We start from the raw sequence: 26,055 nt of genomic DNA on the forward strand, positions 1-26,055 counted from the left end.
CCAATTTGGTCAGTTTTAACAAGGGAGATGGCAGGTTTTCCCAATCACCGTTCCTTTAGACAGAACTGAATCAAACAGGATTTGCAAATAATTCTTGGCATTTGGCTAGACTCAGATAGTGTCAGATAAGTTGTCAATCACAGCCAGTATACTAAATTGACTTTCATATCGTCTGAATATCCTTAAAAATTCATAGATGAAAAAGGGGATGTGTTACATATACTTGGAGTATGCACGCTACATACTCCAAGTAATAACTTAATTCAATCCTAGTGGGAGGATCTCTAAATAGCATTCAATAGTCTTTTAAAGAGTTGAGAGCTTTTGTTTCCTCCAGGGTCCTTTTGAGGAAGAGTTACTGTTTCACTAAGATGAATGCGCCTTTAGCAGACAAATATTTGCCTGTGCAGGCATTTCAGCTTTGTTCACTCACAATCCTCAGTGGTCTTTTGAGTGTCTGAACTTGTTTCTCCAGAAGATCAATCAGTTTAAAAAGTAGCGGTGGGTTAGTCACCCACACATTCCTGGCTTTTGTCCTAAATAGAAGTAGCAGGAAGGAGGGTGGATGGCCAACGCAGTGCTGAGTATCGGAGTGTATCAAAACAGCACAGATAGTGTTTCAAATACAGAAACACTACAACATAAGGGAAACAGAGTAAGGATTGTTCAATGTAGTCGAATATCTAACAGCCTGTCCTCTTTGAATTCTCCCCTTCTTTCTCTTTCTCAGACAGACTGCAGAGAGAAAGAGGGATAGGACAGAGGCATGCAGTAAAAAAAAAAAAAAAAAAAGACTGACAGTGTTGGAATAACGAGGCCCTGTGAATGCTAGCAACATGATCTCCTCAGGAACACAAAAAGAAGGGCACACAGGGGGGACTCTGTTCTCAAAACATATCTATATCGATATGAAAACATGACAAAGTCTCAAAATCTGAACCTTTCGACGCCAACAACCTCCTCTTGAATCATAGCATTGCAGCATATGAAGAGATTTAATCAACTTTTGGTAACGTTTGCTCATAGGACAACGTACCATTTATCGAAGAAGAATTTTTAAGAAAAAAAATCTGAGAGAAGTCGTCTACTAACCTTTGAGTAATGCCCTCAGAATGGCCACATCAATGTCCTGGTGGTCCTCTGAGCTGATGTGAAACACAGTGATCTGTTTTCCAAGGAAGAGAACATCATGCATCATTATCTTTCCACAGACATCATCCTGATTTTTTATCCGTCTGTGATATCATGGTTTCAATTTATATGAACTAGCAGTAGGAACGGCAGCAGATTTCACTTAAGTCTAAAAGATATGAGACTGAACAACTTGTTCAACAACAGAAATATGGCAAAATCGGATTTGACGTCACAGCTGTTCCTCTGATGCTAGTTGAGGAATCTAGCTGGTCAAATAAATTCTACGTTGTATGTTTAAACTAAAGCATTTTGGTATTTTAACATATCTTCTTGAAGAGCTTGACAGATAAAAGACAGAAGGAAAAAAAAAATCATTACTTCAAATACAGATCTTTCAAACTCCAATACAAACATTACAAATACAATCAACCTAAAACTTTATGTAAAAGCCCAGAGAGAGATGATAGTGAAGTGGGGGAGGGATACTGTAACAGATTGGGCCTGAAAGAGAAGATTATTTTCACTGTCCACTACCAGGTCTACCCAAAATTTACTTATGTAAAGGTATTAGTGGTTTCTGGCATAAATGCTTCTCCCTCCTGTCTCCCAAACGGTAGAACAAGCGTCCCACTCTAATCAGGATGGCAAAGTCCTCCCTGTCGCCAGTCATAAGCTTAAGGTTCCAACTCGCCCCCTGAATCACATGCCCCTCTCCTATATCCTCCTTATCTATTCTGAATAAAAAAAAAAAAAAAAGACCTTTCTCCTTTGCTCCAATTTTGTCACTTCTTTTCCTAGCACTTCTATATTATTTGTCAACAGTCAAAATAGGGTTGCAAGGGGACTTTTTGTTACATCTATTGTCATGCAACTATGACTCTGATCCTTGCATCCCTTGTGATTGGTTTGAATGCTATAGGCAGAATGAAAGTCTGGTGGTCAAAATGTGAATGGACACAAGTTTACCAGTTCTTTGCTCTTCATGCACTCCATCAGAGTCTGGAAGAGATGGATGGCATCACTGTGGCTGAAGTTGAAGGTTTTCTTGATGGTTGCGATGATGTCAGCCTCCACACCATCAGGAAGACCTCTATAGAGGATTACAACACCGTTATAGTCACACTCCCATGCAGTGCCACACTGCTCAAACACACAAAGAGCTATAGAATGGTGTAGAGAGTGATCATGTAACTGGAAGATCACAGGTATGAGCATACAGTATATAACATAGGAGCATAAGCTGCCTAAAATGTAAATGTTCTGTCCACAGAACAGTATGCAGTATGTCTTGCATTGTCCCTGTGCACTGTATGTGAGGTGCTGTAAGATGTCATATACCTGCAACAATTGGCGAAATTAGTTGGTTACTTTACTTCGGCTTAACTCTGGCTTTGTGGTCTCACAACAGTGGCGCACTTTTAAGCAAGGTATATCTATTATATTGAAAATATTGCTCATATTTTCAATATAATCGTTTGCTCTTCTTGATAGAGGAACAAACGTTAGTTATCCATTTCTTGCATACTTCCCACTTCTACAGTCTACTTAACATGGTGAAATTGTTGGCAGCATAATGTTTGCATAAACCCATAATTGTTCATAGTCTAGTTTATAGCTTTGTTTTATTATTTTGTTCTCTCTACTTTTATTGCTTATTTTTACATTCTGTATGTGTACTTATATTCTATTTTCCTTTCCCTGCTGAAATACTTTACTTTACGTTGCTGCAGCAACGACCTAATTTCCCCTCAGGGATCAATAAAGTTTCATTTTATCTTAAATACACTGCTCTGGATCTGTCCATGTTTCCTGTGATTGACAATTTTTTACAAACACCACCCTTTTTATGCAAATGCAATCATAGCTGGATTGGAAAAACCTGGGTTAACAGAGCCAGTTGATAACCACCTTAATGAGACCAGTTAGCCAGGATCGCCATTGTTAGGTTTTGTGAAGCCAGCTATCACAAAGATACCCTGACTATGTTGAACTTGCTTCGTCAAACAAGCCCCTCAAAGCCCTCTGTGGAAGGATAAAGACACCAGCTACATTCAATCATTTGAATATTCATCACTGGCCTGTCTCACCCCAACAAATAAACAAACTATAAATCATACAAAATAAAGCAATAAGACTAGCTGTGTGGCATTCACATGCTGACATTTTCCATCCGTCAAAAGTATGTGCTGAAACCACCTAGGTTGGGTTGTTGTGGGCGGGTCTCGAAACCTTTTGAAGCAGTCTGCACAAATTTCATAATCTGATGAAGTCTGTTAGCAGATGATGTTTATCTGCACTCTGTCAGAAGTGAAACTAGTTTCAAAGTTTTTGACAGACTGGGTTGCGGTTGGGTTTTTTCAAAGACTAATCATCCTGGGACATAAATAGATCAACAGAACCACCAACAACCCAGCCATCAAACCAATAATGGGAGGACCAAGATGGACTATCAGAACGCCACTATCTACAACACTGCAGTACATATCACTCTGCCACTTGTTTCCTTTCCATTTTTTCATTGTGTGTGTGTCCTACCCTCCCTCCTCGGTCTGCTTGTGGACGTAGGCCAGTATGTCAGCAGCGCGGCCAGTCCCCTCACACACCACCACTGGGACGGGAGGGCTCTCCTGAAGGTACTCCAGCACAGTCAGGATCACATTGGGACCCCCCTCAAAGATCAGGGCCACCACAGGAACACCCTGACCAATACCTGCAAGTACGGACACACATAGCCTGCTTACAATTTGGCTTGATTATTCCTTTAAGGCCAAATCCCCTTCATCAAATAGAGTCCCACCCTAGTGACAGTTTGTGGGAGGTTCAGATGATAATGCCCAGACAGCTGTTATCTGCCTGTGTCAGCCTCACAAAGATAAACTGACTGCACAATGACTACACCTTTAAATTGAAATCCATCGGAAGGGTACGTCCTTGTGTATGCCATGATAAATCACTTCTAATCAATTCTAATAACTTGTACGAGCCAAATCACCATTCAATTTGTTGGTTGTTTGAGCGTGAAAGTCCCTGTGATTCATTTAAGTTTTGTATACTGCTAACCACTAACCCTAACCCATGTGGTATTCCCAAGCAGTACAGCAGCAATATTATGTGATCCAGGTCTGACTGTCAATGATTGCTACTGAATGAGTTTGCAGGAGAGTTAAAGCAAAATCATAACTGAAAGTTTTGGTCGGGCCAAGTTAACCTCTGCTATTCTGTAAAACTACCATGACCATTAGGGTTTTACAGGAAGAAGACCTTTTTGTACATGGATTCCATTGCAGTCCTCCTTTCAATCTTTGAAATAAAACAGATAATCTATTATTCTTTTACAACAAGGCTAACTTAACCAGCTACATTGTACAACCAGCACCAAATGGCACAACATAAACTCATTTTTATTTTTGGACGGTTACCCTCTTATCAACTGAGACAAATAATTGTGATTAATAATTGTGATCACAAAATCTAGCAAAATAACCAAGATTATAATTTTTGCCATAATCATGCAGTCCTAGGTATTATGTACATGAATACAGTAAAGGCAGTAAACTACAGTAGGTAGTTTACTCACAGAAGAGCAGAGTTAATGTAAACTACCGTACTTTTCCCACTGAACTGGATCAAAATATGCAACAGCTAAATAAAAAGTTGACTGTCTGCCTAGCAAGCAGACAGCACAGATTAACTGTGATTTAATTTCTATCTATCATGGCCTGTTGTGGGTTATCTATAAAGTAATTGTCCTTGCCAATTGTCAGTGCAGTGTGTCCAGTCGATTCAAACTGGTGAGTAGGGACAATGTGCCAGTCTGTGGGTGGCACACTGTGAATTTAAAAAAATCTCTGATAACTGACAATTTACTGTCTAGCACACACCGTCACAAGGACATGCAAGAAGCAGAACATACAAGTTTAAGTTTCACTTTTGTTTTCACAAGGTGAGGCTCTGTTGGTTTGGATTTGATTTACTGGCACAGCACTAAAACCATGTAAAGTGTGGAGTTTGATCTTTCTGATACGCAACTCCAAGGCTCCTAACATCAATACGGAGATAGGAAAATATCACATTAAAAACAAACAAATATAAAACAAAGTAGCTGGCTGGAAATAAGTCAGAAACTGGTTCTTTATATAGTTATGGATATTGGTAATCAAAGGAAGGCTTGGTCTTTTGGAAGTAATTGGTAGATCAGTCAGGCAACGGAGGCCTTCAGTTGCCTGTATGTTTTTGGCCATCTCAAACACACACAATGTCACTACACTATCTGAGAAGAAGACCCCCTACCCTTTTTTGCGGAGCTACACTAGAGTTTGTCTTACGTGCGTGTATTCTCTGGAGGTTGATGTGCTTCTCCAGCTCCCGCCGCAGTTTGACCTCGGCGCCGTACTTGCCCACCGTCCCATCATCCACCAGGAGGAAATGTGAATGGAGGTTGTTGAGAACATTTAGCTTGCTGAGAGGGTTCAGTAGGGTCTGGTATGGAGCTATTACCTGCAGTGGGAAAGAGGAGGTTAGAAAAGTAGAACAGTAGAAGAGGAGGAGAGGTTAGGAAGGAGGGGAGAAAGGACAGAAATTACGAGTTTTGTTCCTATATAAATATTCACTGTTTGAAAAAAATTAAAACAATGACTCAACATTGAATATTACTGAAGGCATCAGGTATCTTAAGACCTTTGCTTTCAAAGTACCAACATTTACTCAGATATTTTTGTAATACAGAGAAGTGAGACTAGATGTGAGATTGGTGGAGGGTTGTCTTACGTCTCTCCCAATGAGATCGTTCCTGTTCTCAATGACTCCCCAGGGAGCGATCCCAATAGTGCAAATTTTCTTCGATGATCTGGAACAGTGCTCTTTCAGAGCATCGCCCACATGCTTCGCCACACCTTCAGGAAGGATGCAAGAGTCAATCACTAAACTGTGCCCACCCAACAAAATGCTGTTATCACCCCTTTAGACAAAACAGTGTAAGCTTTTATCACTCTTTAACTCTCTGCCACTCCAAAAGTCTTCAACACTCAAATTCTCATTAGTGATTTGGAGCTGAAATGAGATTAAATCGACCCCACAATGGTTACATTTTGATGCACATTTGTGACTAATATAAGGAAAAATAATTGGCTCTAGTTGCTATAGATCACATAAAACACACTTGTGAAGAAACGGCTCTCTCCTTATACATGAATGACTAAGACAGCAGAAGCTCTGCCACCAAAATGTTCCTGTTTCAAATGCTGCCCGTGGGAAAGGTCGGACTCAACTACATGGAGTCCTGCACCACAATCCTAAGCTAATGAATACCATGGATACTACAGTAATTTGGGTGCCAGGAGTCCATCCCAACTGGCCAGGGCCAAGAGAGGCATTAGGGGTAATCACTGCTCTGGGTAATTGACCCTGTGAGTAATGATTTAAACACTATGATCAAACCGCACAATCTTGACACTGCGCTGTGGCGGCAGACACACCTCGGCCGTGACACACAGCCAAATGACACGCTTAGAGCCTGGCATTACAACTTCTGCTACATCAGCGCGCCGATAAGAGAAAGCTTAGTGGGAGGCAGCCACCCTAATGCATATCTACGCCCGGGTGGTGTCTGTATGTGGTTGTGTGGTTGTGTAGGGGTGTGTGTGTGTTCTCCTTTCCACTGAATTTACAATCAATATACCTTTTTGGCTGCCATGTCTATACCATTATGTCATTTCCTTTTGACTCCATTTAAATGCTTCTGGCTAGTGGAGACAATTTTACATTTTACACCGGTCCTGATGTAAAACCCCATGACTTACATTTGTACCACACAAGATCAATGACCTAAACATTTAATTTGTTCCTGGTTTGTTCATGTTGTTTTTCAGCTCAGAAACGTTGTAAAGAGGTTAACAGTCTGGTTTCCACTGCAGTTGGGCTTGATGTGGAGAAGAATTGATGAAATTGATTGATATTTCCTGACTTTCACCAAACATTTGATCAAATTCCATGACTTTCCCTGTCTGGAATATTCCTTGATATCCCAAGACGTCCATGGCCAGTGGGAACCCTGCACAAGCCACAGGCTGCTGAGCTAAGATAATCTGCTGAGTGTACCTGTGTTGACCCCTCCAGTGAGGATCCAGGCCCCGGTGGTGACAGCAGCTTTGATCAGACCCTTGCCCACCACCTGCTTGAGGCGTGGGTGCAGCTCGAAGTTTTGAATTCCTCCGTGGACCGAGATGAGGATCTTGGGAAGCTCCATCTGCCACTCCTTCAGCATGAGCCGCAGGATGCTCTCCGGCCGCGAGTCGTGGGACAAACGCACATACTGCCCACATTCGGAAAAACAGTCAGAGACACACACAAGCACGCACACACAGAGACACAAAGGGTGTTAGAAGCTGGTCAACAGGCCCCCTCAGGAGTCAGTGTTGTAAATCTCATGACCTGGGCTAGCATCAAATTTAAGCAAGTGATTTCCTTTTATTATTCTGTTGCTTAAAAGTTTGATTCCATTGTGCAACACTGGGCTTCAGTTTGAGGCTACACCATCTGTAGTTAGCTTTCAGACAGGTGGAGTATTTCACACAGTATTGTTTAGTCAGCCAGGTAACCAAATTTTTTTTTATAATTTGTCAAATTAAACCTGAATGTTAGTTAAGGATGTCTTGCAGTCATACCAATTGAGCATTTCATTCATTTCATAACACAAAGTTATTCATGATTACTTCTCAAGCATTCTAAGAAATCCTGCCAACTGAATTCCCCCCAAGGGGCTCATTAAGTAAACAAAGTCTCATCAGCTAATACACAGTGTACAAAACACATTTGGAATGTTGTGTTACACCCGTTTCCACAATCCAGGTTGCAGTTATCTCAAGACTTACAAGTCTGTTTTTTTTACTCTGAAAAATGTGCCCTCCAGCAGAGAGAGCTTGCCCTCCTACCTTGGCTCTGTAGGAGTGGGACCCTCCCTGGAAGTTGACGACACCATAGGCGTCAGTGGGGCTCTCCTCTGTGTGTTTTTCCACCGACCACTCCTCCAGCTCCGGCAGGGACAGGTTGGGGTTTTCACCCAGCTTCACGTCCGAGTACTTCATCGCCAGGCTGGCTGTGAAGCCAACATGCTGCCGCACCAGCCGGCCGCAGCAGCACCTGGATGGGAACCACAATCACTTTATTTGGCAAGAACATTAATATACAATTTGTCTTTGGGGTAATGTTGCAGAGACATAGCAACAACGGAACACCGCATATCCTATAATAACAATAATATTAACTATATATATATATATATTTTTTTTTTTATTATTATTTATAACATGTTCCATTAAAAGCGAATCTATAAGTGTTACAAGAAAGATAATAAAAAGCAAGAAAAACACAATAGGAAGAAACAAAACACTGACAAGGTACAAGGAACAGGAATTAAAACCATGCCATAACATTTTGAATTTTAGTCTCTTTTATCCCTCACCAGGCACTTGTTGCAATGGGGGAAAAAAGTTTCCATGCTAGCTGGAAACACTTTATTAGCACTGATAGCATTGCTCACTGAAACCAATCTGTACCTCCAATCACAAAGAAGCTCATAAACTTGCAGCTAGCAGTAGCTCTAGACGTCAATAAAAAAACACCACCAATATTGATAAGCCATTTTTTGTCAATTGAAGTTTTCTTCCTGGTGGAGGAAACCATTTTGCTTGGCTGGTTAAATAAGTTTTACAATGTCATGGTCCTGGTAATAATAACTTTGTAACTTTTCTTAGACTTCTACAGAATTGCCCGGTTGAATCATCTGGCAAGACAGTCTACATTCTATGAAGTAAAATGTTGAAGCTTTGGGGTTTTATTTGGATTGCAACCATAAGGGAACCCAAGAAGGTTCCTTGAAGAACCCCTTCAAAAAAAGCTTCATGACCCATGAAGGTACTTTCACAAACCTGCAACCTACGGGGGTTATTCAAGGAACCTTTTTTTCTAGTGAGGGATCCTAAGGTTCTGAACGGCTCCTTTTGGATCTTGGAAGAATCTAAGATGAACCCCTAGTTTTCAAAGTATAAGTGTAGATACACTTGTACCACACAGGATCAGTATTTCACCATCAACGTCCCAAACAAACAACATCCAAAGCCCAAACTTAAGCACTACACAATACCTTAGCAATTAAAGTATAAGACTTTATTCCTGACAAACAACTGTGATGACAAGGTTCAACATATTTGTTACGGTGTAGGTTAACCATACTTTTTGAAGAGCATAATGTGGTTTTAGAAAATTGCCATATAGTTATTATTCCAAGTTATTATGGCTACATGCCAAATTTGGGCCAACACCGGTTTCTCTCGCTCTCTCAGCTCCCTTCAATTACTTTAGGTGAGAATGTGTCTCCTGACACACAAAGCCTGGAAGTTAATTGTTTCCTGAGGAGGGGTGCTGCTGTACAGTGGAGTTACACTTTCCCTGCAAGGTTTTGCTGGTATAACAGGCTGGAAGGGACTTTCTCAGGCTAATCCTGTCAGGCAATAGAGAGTGAAATAGGATGACGACCAAACAAATTCTTACCGCACCAGCTGTTGGCAGATCTGGCATCCTGGAAGGCATCTGCAAGAAATTCAACATCAACATCATTCAACTGGATAATCAATCACTAATAAAAAATAAAAATAAAATAAAATACAGACCCACTAAACGCAAGTGATTTTGTAACTATCCAATTAAGATAGTTATAATACAGGCCTAATGTGAGGGCTGATCTTTCCAAAGCTAGAAGGAAACGCCAAGTTGTTTGAGGACATTTAGGAAGGTTATCTGTCAACTGGGCAGCCGGCCTGGTCAGGTTGGCCTTTAACCAAGAAAGAATTATGAAACCTGCCAAGTGGACTCTCGCTTTGATCACAGTCATATCCAGGCCTTTGGCCTGGTGTTGCATGGGACTGCATTCACTAACACCTCTGGATCATCTATGAGCAGCGGCCTATAGTTAGTGGGGAAACGCCACTGGCAAATAATTGATGCAAAAGAAAACACAGGGAAAAGAGTAACCAAGTATCGAAACCAGTTTACGAGAAGAAAGTAGAAGAATGCATCTTTTTGAAAGTATAACTAAAAACAGAAATGGTAAACGCACACTGCTGAACATTCCATGACTTAATTGAGCTGTTTTCTGTGTACCTTTGCGGTAGATGTGGTACATTGTGAACGACTGGGCTGCTCGCCAAGCCAATAACAGCCGTCCATACAATTCTAGCACTAATATGTCAAATTCCATTAAGTCTGCATAGAAATCCTACTATACTTGAGAAAAGAACATTCACATCAATTCTTTACATATTACACACAAACTGTTATTTTCATACTACAGGGATATACTTAAAAATAGCACAAAAGCAGGAATTCAGTATACATCAATAGAAATAAATAGGGGGGTTGTGGCAAGAAAACCCAAATAACAAATAAATAAGAAACCTCATCCCTAGTACTGGAAGAAAATATGATGCAACTGTTCATCACTGGCCTTGCCTCTCACTTGAAACTGTAATTACAGTGATAGACATAAACAGTAAGATCATGTGGGAACAGCCTCATTTACCCTTTGGAGAGTAGTGGTTAGGATCTGGGCTTACCTTGACACACACACCATACAATTACACTGTTACCATGGCCATCACCACAAGGCACACCAAGTCTAAGCTGGGGCCAACACACAAACACATACCTGTGGGGGTCTTTTGACACTGGAAGTATGTACACACATTCCCTCTTGGTGAAAGTGCTTTCTATCCAGGGTTTCTGGGACTGTGAAGAAAGAACAAAAAGTAGCACATTGTGAACAGTGGTCAGCTGACAGTGTTGATGCTCTTCATGTTTGTATTTATTGTTGTATTATGATTGCTTTTGATGACCCCAAGCTGTTAAGCAAATTGTCCCTTGAGGATATTAAACAAAGCCTACTCTTATCTATAGTAATTGAGTGATATGTTTATGCAAACAGTGCTGACATTCCCATTGCAGTGTCACAAAACAAGTTAGTCAAGTTAAATGAATGTGGGGAAATATCAAACAACCACAGAGCGGCACATTGTCTACCTTAGCTCTACAGAAGGTTAGCATGTTTTACTCTGTAAATAATGAACTCCAAACATCCTAAAATGGCAAAAGGGAGCTAGTGACCTCTTAATCCAGGATTTAGTCTATGAAAATCAAAGGGATTAGGAGGCGACTTAATAAAATAAAAATAAAATATAAAAACCAGGATGACTACAGTTTAGGAGCCATGTTAGATAGAGCTGGTTGCCAACAATCTAAGCTGCAATAAATAATAATAATCTCATACTGTATCGTGGTTTTGTCCAAACAAGGATTTATGTCACAAGAATTTTCAATTAATGTCTCATGCCTTATTGTTCCTCCAATAAAGCTCAGAGGGACCCACAAGCGATTAGAGCCATTAATCCTTCCCGGCACAAAGAGGGAAACCTGAAAACCACTCCACACTACCCCACCAAAACCCAAGAAGATTACCCAGCCTACTTTACACCAAAGCCTTCCAACTATTCCTGTAGTTCAATAACAATGATATTACAACAACCAGGGATTGAAATGTTAGGAACCAGCTAGACTGTAGTTAGCCCTTTTCTGCTGGGGCTAGAGGAAAATGATCCTCACTAGCCAATGTTTGCATGTAGATTAATGGAGATAGTATGGAGACAGAAGTGAATAGCCTACAGGAATAGTGGCCAATATTATTTCTCTAGCACCCAAAGTTCCATCCCCAGTGTCCAGAATTCTATCTCTAGCATCCAGAATTTTATCCATAGTCCCCAGAATTAAATCTCTAGCATCCAGAAATCTATCACTAGTGTCTAGAATTCTATCTCTAGCGTCCAGAATTCTATCCCTAGTGCCTAGAATTCTATCTCTAGCGTCCAGAATTCTATCCCTTGTGCCTAGAATTCTATCTCTAGCGTCCAGAATTCTATCCCTTGTGCCTAGAATTCTATCTCTAGCGTCCAGAATTCTATCCCTTGTGCCTAGAATTCTATCTCTAGCATCCAGAATTCTATCCCTTGTGCCTAGAATTCTATCTCTAGCGTCCAGAATTCTATCCCTACTAGCACCAAGTTCCATGACCAACTACAACAACTGGTGGTTTTACAGAAGCAGCCAATCAAACAGGTCATTCTACCACTTGACCAGTGAAAATGAGCCATTGAACATGTACCTGGATGTCCTCCTCTTCATCTCCGTGTTTAAGGGCTTTGTACAGGAACATGCCAAGGCTCCTTCATGCATCTCCTGGACAAACCACAGTCACCGCAGCCTCTCTTGACCACCGGATCATCCAGTACAAATCACTATACTTCTTTCTCTCTCTGACACACAATAGTTCTCTCTCTATCTCTCTTCTCTCTCTCTCTCTCTCTCTCTCTCTGTAGATCTTCTTGTGATTTCCACACAGGTCTCAAAGTCTACAGCGGTGCTGGTACATTCAGAAACAGCCCCAGTTAAAAGCTGAGTGATCAGTATGAGGTTGCAGCCTCCAAACTCCATCCACTGTTAATCTGTAAGAAGCCACTCAGGGGGCTGATGAATGTGTCTGAGACAACCTAGATATTATACTTAGGCCGGGGAGAAAGAGAGAAGAGGGAGGCGGGGGTGTGGGAGAGGATTAGCGGATGGGCAGAGGCCTCAATGATATATAACTAGTTGTCTACTGAAGACACACCAACTGATTCATACACACAAAAGCTCTCCCAACCTGCACACCCCCCAGGTAGGCCCCACACTTACGCTTCCAAGAGGGCTCTATTATTTTGAACCCTCTTTACAACAGGATAGACAGAGCAAAGGCAGGGCACTGGCCACAGTAACTGGTGGGTGCCCAAGTTTACCAGCCAAATAGGTTTTTAGAATATGAAGGGACCTCCAAACAATTGATGGTACCTGTCAAGGTGGCTGATAGGGAACACCAACTTACCAGCTACACTAGTCATGATTTAATAGCAGCTGGCTGGTGGCAATGTCCGACCTTGCTAAAACACATTTTCATGTGTCCAACATTTTAGCCTGGGCCAGTTGCATAAAGATAGACCCAGTCTTAGACTTAAATATGACCTTAAGTCAAACTTGCTATAGACACTTACATTACCTGTTCCTACTACTTCTTGATTGTTGTATATCTCTAATGGTTTGTTTCTGTCTCTAAAGACTCACTCTTCACTTCAGGTTCTTTCCAAAAAACAAAGATTTGCCATCCTTTATGAAATAGCTACAGTATTTAAACTTCCCGCTCTGACAGGCTGACTTGTTGCCATAACAACAAAATTCTTAACTCAAGATTAGCCAGGGGCAAGGTAGCTAACTTTCCTACTTCAAAATAAGTCAGTCATAATATTTAAGTAACAGACAGTCTTAATTAGCCTAGTCCAACCTGAGAATGTAAGACCAGTCTAAGGCTTAGACTAGTCTTAAACTAGCTTTATGCAACTGGGATGTTGTACCACCTATTCCAATTCCATCTGGTATGGAAACTAGGGATGCTAATTTTCAGAAATGTCCTTAATCAATCGTTGGTCACGTTAATGACCAATTAATCGATTAATCATTATGTAAAAAACAGCTTTTGACATAGAAAATATAAAATATAAAATGCGTGTTTTTACAGCTGTCTTTAGGCCTACTCAACAAGTTACTCAACCAAGCATAATTCAAAAGAGTTGGGACCCCCGACAACGGATGTCAGTGTTTCCCACAGGCTGAAAATGTACTTTTTTAGGGTTCATTATTTTAAATTGTCTTTACATTGTGTCCAACGGAACCCGATTGGTGGAATATGCAATGAAGTCTCTGCACTGCACTCATGTTAACTTTCTGAGTGTTGAGCAGCGTTGAAAAGTATCAAGTTACTCTTTACCGTTACAACACATGCGAGTTCGGAGAAATTGTGGAATTTTTATAATTTTTACGAACGTTGTCAGAAGAAGACGGACTGTCAGGTTGAGTGCAGAGCTACTGCCATAGAGATATAACAATTAATAATTAATAATAGTAAGAATTCTTGTCCGTTGGCAACTGACTACTAGGTTAACAGCTAGCATTTTGTAGTTTTTGTAGTTGCCTGTGTTATATAGGCTAGTATATAAAATAGTCTCTCCTTTCTACTCTGTACTGACATGTAGAAAGTGATGCCAGCCTCTCGGGTCGCATTGGTTCTTTCAGTGCAGCAATAAGGTGCTGCACAAGTGACAACCATGGTTGCTTCCCATAGACAGCTGTTGCAGTTGCTGGTAAACTGTACCCAGGTAAGATGGCGATTATCCCACAGTCTATGACGTAATGTCCCCTCTAGTGTTATATCTCTATGGCTACTGCATCGGCAAATGACAGACATGACGTGATGCGCACATTAGACGCACTACAGAGCAATTTAGATCAATTTCTATACACTGATTAACTGTTAATGTTGTGCCGGCCATGCCGATATTGTGGCGCTGCCACAGTTTATTGGAAACAATGGCACGACAATCTACTGGTTTATTTAAGAATAAGAGCGTATCTACGTGGTCAGGGATGAGTCCAGTGTGCAGCCTGGTGACAGTCAGTCCATCCGCTGAAACACACGCTCCGGGGGAACAGCTCCCCGGAGGCACGAAAAGTGTCGTGCCAACTTCGCCAGCCGGGGGAATGCATTCTCTTTCATTGTGCATGTAGAGGTGCTGTATTTCAACTTTGTATTACAACGTTTACAATTAACACTGTTGTCTTTTCGGGTGTAATGCTTCCGACCACTTGCTTGGCTTTCTTCTTCCTCTGTATAGGCGGTGAAAGTTCAATTGCGCCCTTGTGGTGGTAAATCATTTCCGAAAAAAGTGAGAAATAGCACATACCGTACATTATCGTTTAATATATGCTTGATCGATCAAATTATTAACGGTGATTAATCGATCGCCGATTAATCATTAACATCCCTAATGGAAACTTGTTGAATCTGACAAGTTCAGGCTACTTCGGGGTCCTTGAGTGCCTTCAACAACATACTGAATTCATACTAATAATGAATAATAAAAATATGAAACAATACATTAACATCACAATGGCTGCAATTTTACTGTTATTTAATTAATTTCACAACACAAATAAATTAATCAGTTATATGATGCAAGGAAATTAGTGATCAATGGGAGATCCAATAGGAAACCACATAATGCAATATATATAACAGGTAAATGTGTTGCCATAATATAGGCCCGCCATTGTAGCGGGGCTACTCAAAGTGTTCAAAAGGAAATGTATATAACCACTTCAAAAGGCAATGTACGTAAAAACCCACAAACAATATTTCACAAATCATACTGAAATTGGCATATCTGTCAAAACAATAACAATATGATATTTTGTCCAGATTGAGTATGCTTTCAATGGAGAAACTCATTTACAATTGACTAAAACGACAAGGCAGGACATGACAAAGGTCGTGTGCCACAAGCAAACATCCAGAACCTAATTTCTGGATGAAATTGCCTTGTCCTGACCAGACACTTTGACTTACTGGAGGTCTACAGTAGCTCACTAGGCTATGGATGAATGCCTTTGCTAACTAGCTTCTCTCATTTAGATCAAGCGCAATCTAACAAAGTGTTAATGAGCACATTATAACAGGACTGTGCTCTGCTAACCTGTAACCATGGTACCTGAGAATGTCAGGCAAACAAAAGACTACAGCGCTTTAGAGCCCCTGCCAAAAACACACAGACTCTCACTCTCTCACTTCCTCCCTCCCTCCCTCTTCCTCTCTGGTTTCTCTCTCTGAGCTCCAACGCAATGCAGTTTTATGGTCGTTCTGTTCCTGTAGGATATAAAACACTCCACCTTTCCATCTCTCTTGGATCAACAATCTACGATGCTAGGAAGGTTGTTTACGGGAAACCACAGGGTGTGTGTGTGTGTGTTTGCACCTGTTTGTGAGCATCTACACACAAGTAAGTTGTATGAGTGAATGTGTTTCTAGGAGCAGACACCAATTTTGATCAAATACTATCTTTGTAGTTACCTTAGCCTCAACTCTCAACATACACGCACACGCACACACACACACACACACACACACACACACTCAACTGGACTCGGAGGAACTTGCCCTTCCACTTCCACTGAGCTCTTCCTTTCCCGTCCTTTATTCACAACAATATAACAAGGCTGGCTGGTCAACCTGTCATTCCCCCAGCCCAGTCTGACGCAATAAGGGATGAGATAACATCTGGCTTGGCAATTTGCTTGCACATTAGAATGAGTGGAGGCCATGGGGTCAGCACTTTAGTGTGAGAAGTAGCCAAAGAGAGGAGTGGTTCTCAAAGACTGGGCTGGGACTCGGGACCCACAGGTGGAATGCAGCGGGAAGATTAAAATGCATGTCCATTATTTTATTTATCTGTTTATTTATTTATTTATTTATTTGTTTACAGAAATTGGTATCAAAGGGTGCTAGTTGTGTTATGGTGTCAAAGCCTTTCCAATTCCATGCAATGTAATGGGGGTTAAGTAAAATACTTTAAGTTTGTAACCCACATAGACCATACATTTCACTAGATTATGGCTTGCTCTATATCCTACAAAAATAAGGTTTGGGTTCTGAGAAAAACTGCTTTGAAAATGTGGGTTTCAATAGAAAATATGTGTAAGCCATGTAATGCAATGTAACAGTCTAGTTGTGTGACTTTCTAATACAGGCTTGTTTCTTAAACACAACAAATCAGCCAATGGCATCAGGATGAACAGTTATGAGCATGAATACAGATGTAGGGCATCCTCCATGGTACAGTGAACTAAGGCTCTTGTTATAGGTCTGAGTCCCACTCTAGACCTGCTTTTCCATGTCATAACCTTCCTTCCTCTCCCCTGTGTATCTCTATAATCAAATAAATCAGTGGGAAACTGTAGGTGTACAGTGCAACTCCCAGGTGTGAATGTGTGTGACTATGTGATGCAAGGTTGTGCTGAAAAAGCATCCCTGCCTGGCAAATCTCTTCCCTAGATAAAAGGTTAAAAAATTAAATTAGAAATGCCATTAGTTTAAGTACTTAAAAAGCCTGCAGGACTGGAGTGCTGCTGAACAAACCATAGGCCCTAAATGAAATAAAGGAACAGCAGTAAGAACAAACATAATACCTCTCTTGGTAAATGCAGGCCCCAAGAAATGAGAACAGAGTCTGGAATAGAACAACTCTGAACTTTGTGCCCACAAATTACATATGGGACTATTAAGCCATGTATGAACAATGATAACACATCTAACTATTTGAGCAGTGACAATTCTTACTGGGAGAAATTTGGCCTGGCCATTAATCAATATCAAAGTTGTGCACCTCAAATCTGAACATAGATTGCTCTGATCAATGTCAAAAGTATGCTGGTAAACTGTATGATGGTGTTACCATCATACAGTTTACAACTGTAATTAATGACAGAGAAGAAGAGTGCTATAAAATACCAATAAATGTGTCAGCACTGTTCTTTAAGGTATCATAAAAGCAGTGCCAAAAATAAGTTGTTGTGGTAAAACATCAATGTCCAACACTTGATCTAAAGAAGTGCACTAAAAATAATGCTGTCAATGCAGGCCTTTACATGTGTTTCCTTAGCAGAGAATAATTCACACACTAGCAAGAGCTATTTTGACACAGACAGGCCTAATACATTTGCAATCCTTGCTACATCTTACAATTTACACAAACTAGGCTTAGGCTACATATGAATGTTGAATGAAGTGAAAACAGTTCACTTCATTAAATAAAGGAAATCCTTTCACTATAGCCTTTAAGTAGGGCTGGATGCCTGCAAGCCGGCACATGGGAGATAAAGTCAGTTCATGTTGTCATGGGACCAAAGTGTGATCGCTCTCCAGCTCGCCCAGTTGTGCCTCTGGACATCGCTCTGGCGGGCTCCACAGCACGGACCAATACAATGCTAGTATGCCACCCTGAGTTTTGCCTCCTGGCAGCTGTATAACCTACAGTAGTAGTGTGTAGAACACATGACACCTTCTCCCCCCTAACATCTGGTACTCATAGTTATGTGAGCCTATGTAAACCCAGGGTAAACCAGTTATGGGATAGGAGATAGCAGCAGGGACGGTCCCACGTTATTGCTTCTAAACCTCTCTGCTTAAATAATACTGAGGGGGACGACTATAGAAGTATAAACATACAAAGCTCTCTCCGAACAGATTACACAATAATAGCAGAATGAGAGATACGAGATATCTTAAGTCACTATTCCCTCCAGTGCTCTTTGGGTAGTCCGGCACGCACCTCGTTCAGCCGTGTGACTGAGCTCCACACAAACCAGGAGCCACAGCTCTAGGGGGAGAGCGGGAGTGGTGGGGGTCAGCTGGATGAGAACGACGGGGGGAGCCCTCCATTCATAAAGTCAACAAACTGAGACTGTGACAGAATTTTTTTTTACCCAGTCCAGAGCCATTGGAAAAGCTTTATCAGTCATCTTCGACTGGGCCTGTGTGTGTGTGGTGAGAGTAGATTAGTGCGTGAGATAAGAGAGCTCAGGGAAGCATGGCAGAGTCGCTCTACACACTTAAAAACACAGAAGGGTAACACGCATGCAGTTATGCACGCACGCTCGCGCCACATGCACACACACAGTTCATGCAAGAGTCTATGCTGGAGCGCGACACAGTGATGCAAAGACAATTTGCTAGTGGCTCACAGAGTGGCTCGGCTCAAGCTGAACACCAGTTCCACCATCCGCCATTACATAAGAAACTGTGACTTGCAATAATAATCTATTAGCTGGTACAATTACCCAACAATGACAAATTAAATCAGTTGACTAATCTAATGATTCTTAGTAAAACAGAAACAGTTCACATCATGCATTTCCTGATATTCCTGCTCCCCTCTGCTCTCTCTGTCCAGTCCTGGGGCAGCAGCAACACTCAGCCCCTCATCAGGGGTAAGCTGCCGCATGTGACCGACTCAGGCTACTGCTCTGGGAAATAAGACAGTTTTGCATGCAGACCAAAGACAGGCCCAGGGTGTTCTGGTGGGTCAGCAGGTTAAGGCACATACCATGTACATGCAACACTGTGGGTTTGAATCTGGCTCACAGCCTTTGCTATCATCTCTCTCCATTCACTCACAACTGTGTGCAAACCAATAAATCTGGGAAAATAAAGAGGGACCCATGCTTGTCACAGAGAGGAAGAGGGGAAACGACTACCTTTAACTTGGCAATTCACGCTGTGACTAATGTCCAGCAATATGTAGGCCTAAAACATTTTGCACTGACTACACAGCAAATAGCCATGAATGGGCGTATAGTCGTCTATGTCGCCAGGGAAAAAACTGAAAAAATGAATACACTATTTCAGCAACACTTGACTTTCCAGACACTGGCAGAATAAAAAGGCTTTCACATTCAGTTAAATGGATTTGGCAGCCACCCATGGTGGCATTGACTTGTTACGGGCAATGACAGCGTGTGTCTTGTCCGACATCAAAGACAGCTGGCAGAAATGTGTCCTAAACAAGTGTCAGCTGGCCTGAACTGCACTCTACTTCCTATTCAATATGACAGACTATCTGGAGGACAGAGGCTTCGTTTTTGTTGTCTTATGACTAAAATGTTGGCGAAAATAGCTGCTAACATAACCAGATAGCCAGCTACTAGCTACCCTAGCTAGTTAGCCAGGGTTAAGTGCCTAGCATTTAGCGTTAGCAAGCTAGCTATTTAGCCTGCTAACGTTACACCAGTGTGTGATTTTTGGGTTTTGTTGCTAGACAGTGTGTCACCTTGCGCACGTTACTAATTATATATATGTGTAGCAGTATCTTAGCTGGACAGACACACAGTCACCCAAAATGTAGACACGCCACACAGATCATGGTTGGGTGTCTGACAGGCAGGCAGCATGCATGGGGGGACCTGCCACTCAAAACCCCGAATCGGTCACGACGATCCTCACATCAAGCAGTGCAATTTAACAAGAATACAAAACCACAGGAAGGTATTCCGTGGCGATCACATACCATTCTCTTCACCGTTGAGACTCAGGAAGAGCTGTGTCGTGGCTTTTATCCATCTATCGGCGGTGTTCTCGATTAGCCTTGGAAGGAAAGCCCGGTTGACGTTGGAGAAATCTGCTTCGGCTGCAGCTCCAACGGAAGGTTGCTTTTTCATAATTGTGCGACTCCAGACTGACGCTGCATGACGAGCTGGCTGAGTCAGCCAGCACACAATCACATGACCGAGGCGGAGCTATGGACCACATGTGCGTTTTGTATTAGTTTGCAATACATACAAACAACTACTGAAAATCCAATTAGTTTGCTCTCTTGTTTAAGTAATACACCACGAGAACTGTGCTTTACAGTGATCCAGTGATAGCACAACAGACAGTGATAGGAGAACAGCTAGACATGACGGGTTTTGTGGCATTGCTTTTACGACACACCGTTGTTATTTTTAAGAAGGTTCAATAAATAATAATTAAACAACAATTAAAAAGTGAATGTTATTCTTCGTCCAAGCAGTTCTTGGGTAGTTAAACATATCGCTCAGCGACACAAGTACCGGTATTATAGGTGATTTTCGGTTAGCGTATTAATATTTAAATAAACTGTGATGCGGTTACAGGTGTGTGTTTATTTTGCTATAATTAGGCCTGTCTTTACTGACCGCAACCGTCATGTGATTTTATTTATAGTGACTGAATGAGTGAATGATGAAATACAAATGAGTCATTCCGAGAGGGGTGAATGGTTACTGTCTGGAATGAAAGAAAATAGATTCAGTCACAAATATTACTATACCTCATCCAGTCTGCTGCTTTCTTCCACAGGCCTGCCATAACAAAAGAGCAGTAGTCCAATAATACATTTTAGACGGATAAAATACAATTAACTTATCACAACAAAACTATAAGTCCCTATCAGGGTATATTGTTGGAATAATACAGGACTATAATAGTGATACATTATGAGACAAAAAAGCCATAAGCCATACTATAAGGTCACTCTAAACCCACCACTGAGTAGGCCTACCACAGACTCTATAAATTCCTATTCTAGAAATATTCTGGTGATTTCCATTAGGTTGGGTTTGACAAACTCCACATAACCTACCAGACTGCTCCTCAGGAAGAGAGGGGCCTAATTCCACTCCATATTTCACTTGGCATTTTAAAAAAGTTAGTGAGAGGGAGCAAGGAGAATTCTGTCAAGGCCCCTCTATGGCTGCAGAGTGATCATTTATAATAGTGATAATAGAATTCCAATACTTGAAAGCTCGTATAGACCTTTTTAATGAAAGGGCTGACATATATGAAGGGACATTTTCCCTCCCTGACTAAAGCAAATACTGACCTGACCACAAGCCCATTTAGTGTATGTTGCCTTACCCCACCCATAACCTTAGTGCACTTCTCTTGTTTGTAACTTGTTAAAGGTTACTCTAACTCTTTCTACCCTTCACTCAAATTCTCTGCCCTTTCTCCAAAAAAATGTGATAGCTAGGCTTTTATTCAGAGATGGATGTCATATCAGCCCCATTTTATTTTTAGATTAAAGCTTGGTTCAATCTGGCCTCTAACTACTTCACAGAACATATAATCCCCCATTAGTAATTTTTAAAACCTCACTTTTATAGTTTTTTCTAATGGCTTTATGGGGTTGCTTTTTTGCACACAAAAAAACAAATCACCACTTCTCTACAAATGTGTGCTGTGCAAGTTATCTACAGCAAGATTCAGTGTATTTGGGTATTTTTCCAAACCCGTCAGGCTTGATGGGTGGGACTGTGGTAAAGGTTACCCACAGGGTGTGGGGGCAAGTCTGACTGTGGCAATAATGGAGCTTCAATAGGGTATGATACAACGATGCGCATAAAATACAAAAACCTCACAATCAAAACAGAAATAAGTTGTTCATTTAATATAAGGCAATGAAAGAAATCACGATTCAATTATACAAACAGGTTACACAGAAACCCCAAAACTGTTATCAAAACGTTATCATATTCTGGCTACAAGTCTATAATAACTTGACCCCCACCCCCACCCATAAAATAACTGGCAAGCTAAGTATTATAAAGTGCTTTCTCATTTTGTTGTATGCAATCATCACCAAGGCATCGTGTATAGGCAAAATCATTACAGCTTTCTGAACCTGAACCTAACCAAATTTAACACCCTGCATTTTCAGGCACAAACAAGCCTTTCAAACTATTAAAGCATCTCTCTGTCAAATCTACACAGTATTTATTACGGCCACCTGAACAATATAGCCTCCTGGCCACTCATGTCAGTCAAAATGAACCCATACTGTTCTAAAAATCGCTGCTGATCAATAAAGTACTTTCCCTTGCCTCGCAAATGTTCATATTCGATTGTTAAAAAAAAACTCCAGCAGTTGGTTCCTTGCTCATCAGTGTAAGTCAGCAGCTTTCTCCTCCTATGGAGCCGTCAGCTCTTCCCTCTAAGGAAAAAAACGTAAGACAAGTAGATAAGCAAACAAAAACACTGAAATATTCCTGTTCATTCAATACTAATTACAGACATATATACACTGTCTTAGATGGAATTCACACTTATAATGTCTATGTAGCAGTGGACAATCTACAAACACTTGTGCCAAACAGCAGGCATAACATAACCCATTCCACAGCTCTCCAAGGTTAACTCTAAGCAACAGCATGCAGAGAGCACTAACATCTTGGTAATTGCATGAAGGATGGAGTCATATGAGTATTAATTCTGGTTGGTTGGAAAAGACAAATGAGTGGAGAAAGCAGAGAACGACAAAACAGACAGCAAATAAAACAAACTGCAGAAATAAAGAGATGAAGTTAATGGTGAACGGAGCTGGTATTCCAGGGCCATGGCTTTAACTCTTGAGCCCACTTTGGAACGTGACTGAAAAGTTCATCAAGACAGATGAGATGCAGGGCAACTGAATGATTATTTTCAATAGTCTGGCGACGCCTAGTGGTCAATTAACGCCAAACGCTATGTGGAAGACTGCAAGTGGTTTTCGTTTGCACACACTTTACAGTACAACTCAGTTCTCCTGAGTTCTTTTCACCATAACTTTGAATATGGTATTGACCCTGGAAATCAGGAGTTAAAATGTCAACAGAAAAAGACAAGGGGATAAAAGAAGCTGGTGAGAAGAAAAGGCACTGCATTAAGCAACACTGTAGGACTGCAAGAGAGATGCAGGGGCAGGTCTGGGGTGGAGGGAAGCACACCTGGCAGCAAAGGCTCCCTGGATGAGTCCAAGACCTGGTGAAGATGAAGTCAGGTCAGAATTTCATATCTCATACCTGCTCTCTCTCACACAAGGACACACACACATTCACACACCTACGCAACTATGTCTGAAGAATTTGCATGTTCTGAGATGTCTTGAAATCAGGGCAAGAAATTAAGACTGCTGGTTGGCTGCTAAGTTTGTCTTCTTTTCTAGCCGCAATTTGGAGGTCCTGTTCTAATCTAAAAGCCTAGAGTAATAGATTAAATACCTAGATTAAACCCAGATAAAACCTAGATTAAATAATTAAAGTGGCAGGTGAATTTAAGGATTTTCTAGACTGATACAGGCAAAAAAGTTAGTTTCTATCACTGCTTGACATTGTTTTTCAAGACATCTTGAGACATGTCATGGCGACATAGTTGAAGTGAGATTTTAGTAAAAGGGGATGCCTACATTTCTCAGATATTGCCACTGTGGGTCCATTCTGGGTCTATTTGTGGACAGTGATGTCTTTGAATATCTCACACTGGCCCTGTGAGGAGGAGCCCATGATGGGCCCATATCGTCATAATTGCCCCATGCATTGAGATACCGTGAGATATAGTGAACTGTGAAGCGTAGTGTAGCTATAATGGTGATTACAGTTGTTGTGTTGAATACAGGTCAGGTCAATGTTGAGAATGGTGCTGAGGGGGTTGTTAACATTTCCCACTGAAACCACTGGGTACCTCTAGCTGCAGGGAGTTGAGTGAAAAAGCTGTGGGTAACATAGTGTTCAGCTAAAACAGGACATGACATAACATAACATAACATAAAGCCTAGTCATAACTGTCAAGCAATAAACCTTTCATGAAAAATAACTGCAATGAAGGATTCTATTCCACATCATCTTAGGACGACTTAAAGGCTGAAAAACATCTGAGGCACTCATGGAGGACCATGCAGTGAGTTAAAAAGCAGCGGCACTAAGGTTTTAGACTGTTGCAGACAGAAACTGTTTTTTTCGTTAGAACTTCACAATCACAACTGGGCTCACATCATTTCCACACATGACTGAACTAAACAAAGCAATGAACTCTGCCTGGATTCCCTGCAACCCCCTTCCTGGTCCTCTCACCTCATAGGTGGTTCCTGCCCAGAACTGCTTCATCTCCCCCCTGCACGCAGCCACCAGTGCGGAGGTTATCAGGGTGAAGGGCACCAGGTAGAGCAGGGCAGGCTGGCCCATCCCAGACAACAGCATCACAGCAAATGTCACTATCATTCCCACCAGGTAGGCTACAGGGAGAGGCACACAGGAGAGACACACACACACACACACACACACACGGAGAGAGACAAGTTAAACCATGCAACACATAGTGGTAAACTCATAGAACTTGAATCCAGTGAAGATGTGTGAGTAAACTACTGGAATGAGAATGGGGGGAGAGAACAGAGACACCTAGTGGTCAGCAAAGGGAATGTCTGCATTTACAATAAGCATACTGTCAGTGTTATAAAATATTATGAGAGTTTCAGGATCCCTGTGGGGAATAGAGAGCCTAAGTCCCTCCCCTTCTGCTGTCCCCCATGGGACCTTATTTCTGAAAAAATATGTACGGTAGTCAACGGCGAGAGACAAATAATTGTTTAATCCCGTTTGAATTGTGCCATGAATTACACTTATGATGTTTTGTCAATTTAAAAGATAATTTTGCAAGTCAAGAAAGTCGCAGTTTGTCGTAAAACAGTAAAGTAACATTTCGTTTTGTGTGAAACCGCTCAGTGAACTACATCTCTCGTCTCGCACAATATATGTCACCAACACCAACATGGAACGAAACATAGGAAACACACAGGCATGACGTTAACGTTAGCCCACTGTACTAAAACTATCCTAAACCAGTTTAAATCCGTTCTTACTGTCTACCTTCCAGGTTGTGTATAATACTACTGCTATCTGAGAGGGACTTAGCTTCAGCGGCTCTGGGTAGCTTGTGGAGAGAGAAAGTTATGACGTCACTTACGCGACTTTTGGGTGTGTAGTCTTTCTAATTACGTATTTTCACAGTCTTATACTTCAACAGTTTTACGACAAACTGTGACTTTCTTAACTTGCAAAATTATCTTTTAAATTGACAAAACATCATATGTGTAATTCATGGCACAATTCAAAAGGGATCAAACAATTATTTGTCTCTCGCCATTGACTACCGTACATATTTTTTCTGAAATAAGGTCCCATGGTCATCCACCAGAAGGGGAGGGACTTAGGCTCTCTATTAAGACCTGTGCAGCTGCAAACAGTAGCAGGACATAACAAGACAAATCGAGTGTTAACAAGACTATAGCAATAGAGGGTCATATAAACATATGCAAACAACAATTTCAACACTAGAATACGTTAGGAAAAATATTCATTAAAAGTACGAAAAGATATGAATTACATCTTTAAGTGGGTGTGCAGCATAGCAGCAGTAAAGTTTATTGAGATGAAGAAAAAAAGCAAATGAAAAATTTTTACAATATGAGAGTATACCAAAAAGATTATGGAATATGTGCAGCATGAAATAAGTTCTAAAAATATCAATATATATTTAAGGCACTATCCATTGAGCTATACAATACCACCAATATTGTAATATTGGCATGGAGCCTGAGCTCACGACAACAGTAAACTGGGTAAGATGTA

The 26,055-nt window shown here is 41.2% G+C and overlaps 1 protein-coding gene and 1 long non-coding RNA gene across 4 annotated transcripts in view; both read right to left on the bottom strand.

The window, feature by feature from the left end:
- The window catches only part of LOC139640672 (transient receptor potential cation channel subfamily M member 7-like), a 46,804-nt gene extending 26,495 nt beyond the window's left edge, over positions 1-20,309 (bottom strand). For 2 of the 3 annotated variants that reach the window (XM_071514854.1, XM_071514853.1), the window contains exons 1-10: positions 12,341-12,391; positions 10,835-10,914; positions 9,682-9,720; positions 8,064-8,271; positions 7,231-7,444; positions 5,902-6,026; positions 5,460-5,631; positions 3,670-3,844; positions 2,101-2,224; positions 1,093-1,165 (exon numbers count right to left, since the gene is read on the bottom strand). In XM_071514854.1, coding sequence (XP_071370955.1) covers positions 1,093-1,165; positions 2,101-2,224; positions 3,670-3,844; positions 5,460-5,631; positions 5,902-6,026; positions 7,231-7,444; positions 8,064-8,271; positions 9,682-9,720; positions 10,835-10,914; positions 12,341-12,391 — 1,261 coding nt within the window. Of the gene's footprint in view, positions 1-1,092; positions 1,166-2,100; positions 2,225-3,665; positions 3,845-5,459; positions 5,632-5,901; positions 6,027-7,230; positions 7,445-8,063; positions 8,272-9,681; positions 9,721-10,834; positions 10,915-12,340; positions 12,392-20,159 lie in introns of those variants that run through there. The other variant, XM_071514855.1, reaches the window with a different exon arrangement.
- A 1,736-nt stretch (positions 20,310-22,045) lies between these two features.
- LOC139640671 (uncharacterized) lies at positions 22,046-24,656 on the bottom strand. Its single transcript, XR_011694932.1, has 3 exons — positions 24,499-24,656; positions 23,377-23,410; positions 22,046-22,604 (listed from the first exon to the last, which is right to left on the bottom strand). It is a non-coding gene; the product is annotated as an uncharacterized lncRNA (long non-coding RNA).
- Positions 24,657-26,055: the final 1,399 nt, after the last annotated feature.

The sequence above is a fragment of the Centroberyx affinis genome, unplaced genomic scaffold (genome assembly GCF_046629955.1).
Source record: "Centroberyx affinis isolate AG114_WGS23_722 - 3 ecotype Tasmania unplaced genomic scaffold, CSIRO-AGI_Caff_v1 ptg010182l_1, whole genome shotgun sequence".
NCBI lineage: Eukaryota > Metazoa > Chordata > Actinopteri > Beryciformes > Berycidae > Centroberyx > Centroberyx affinis.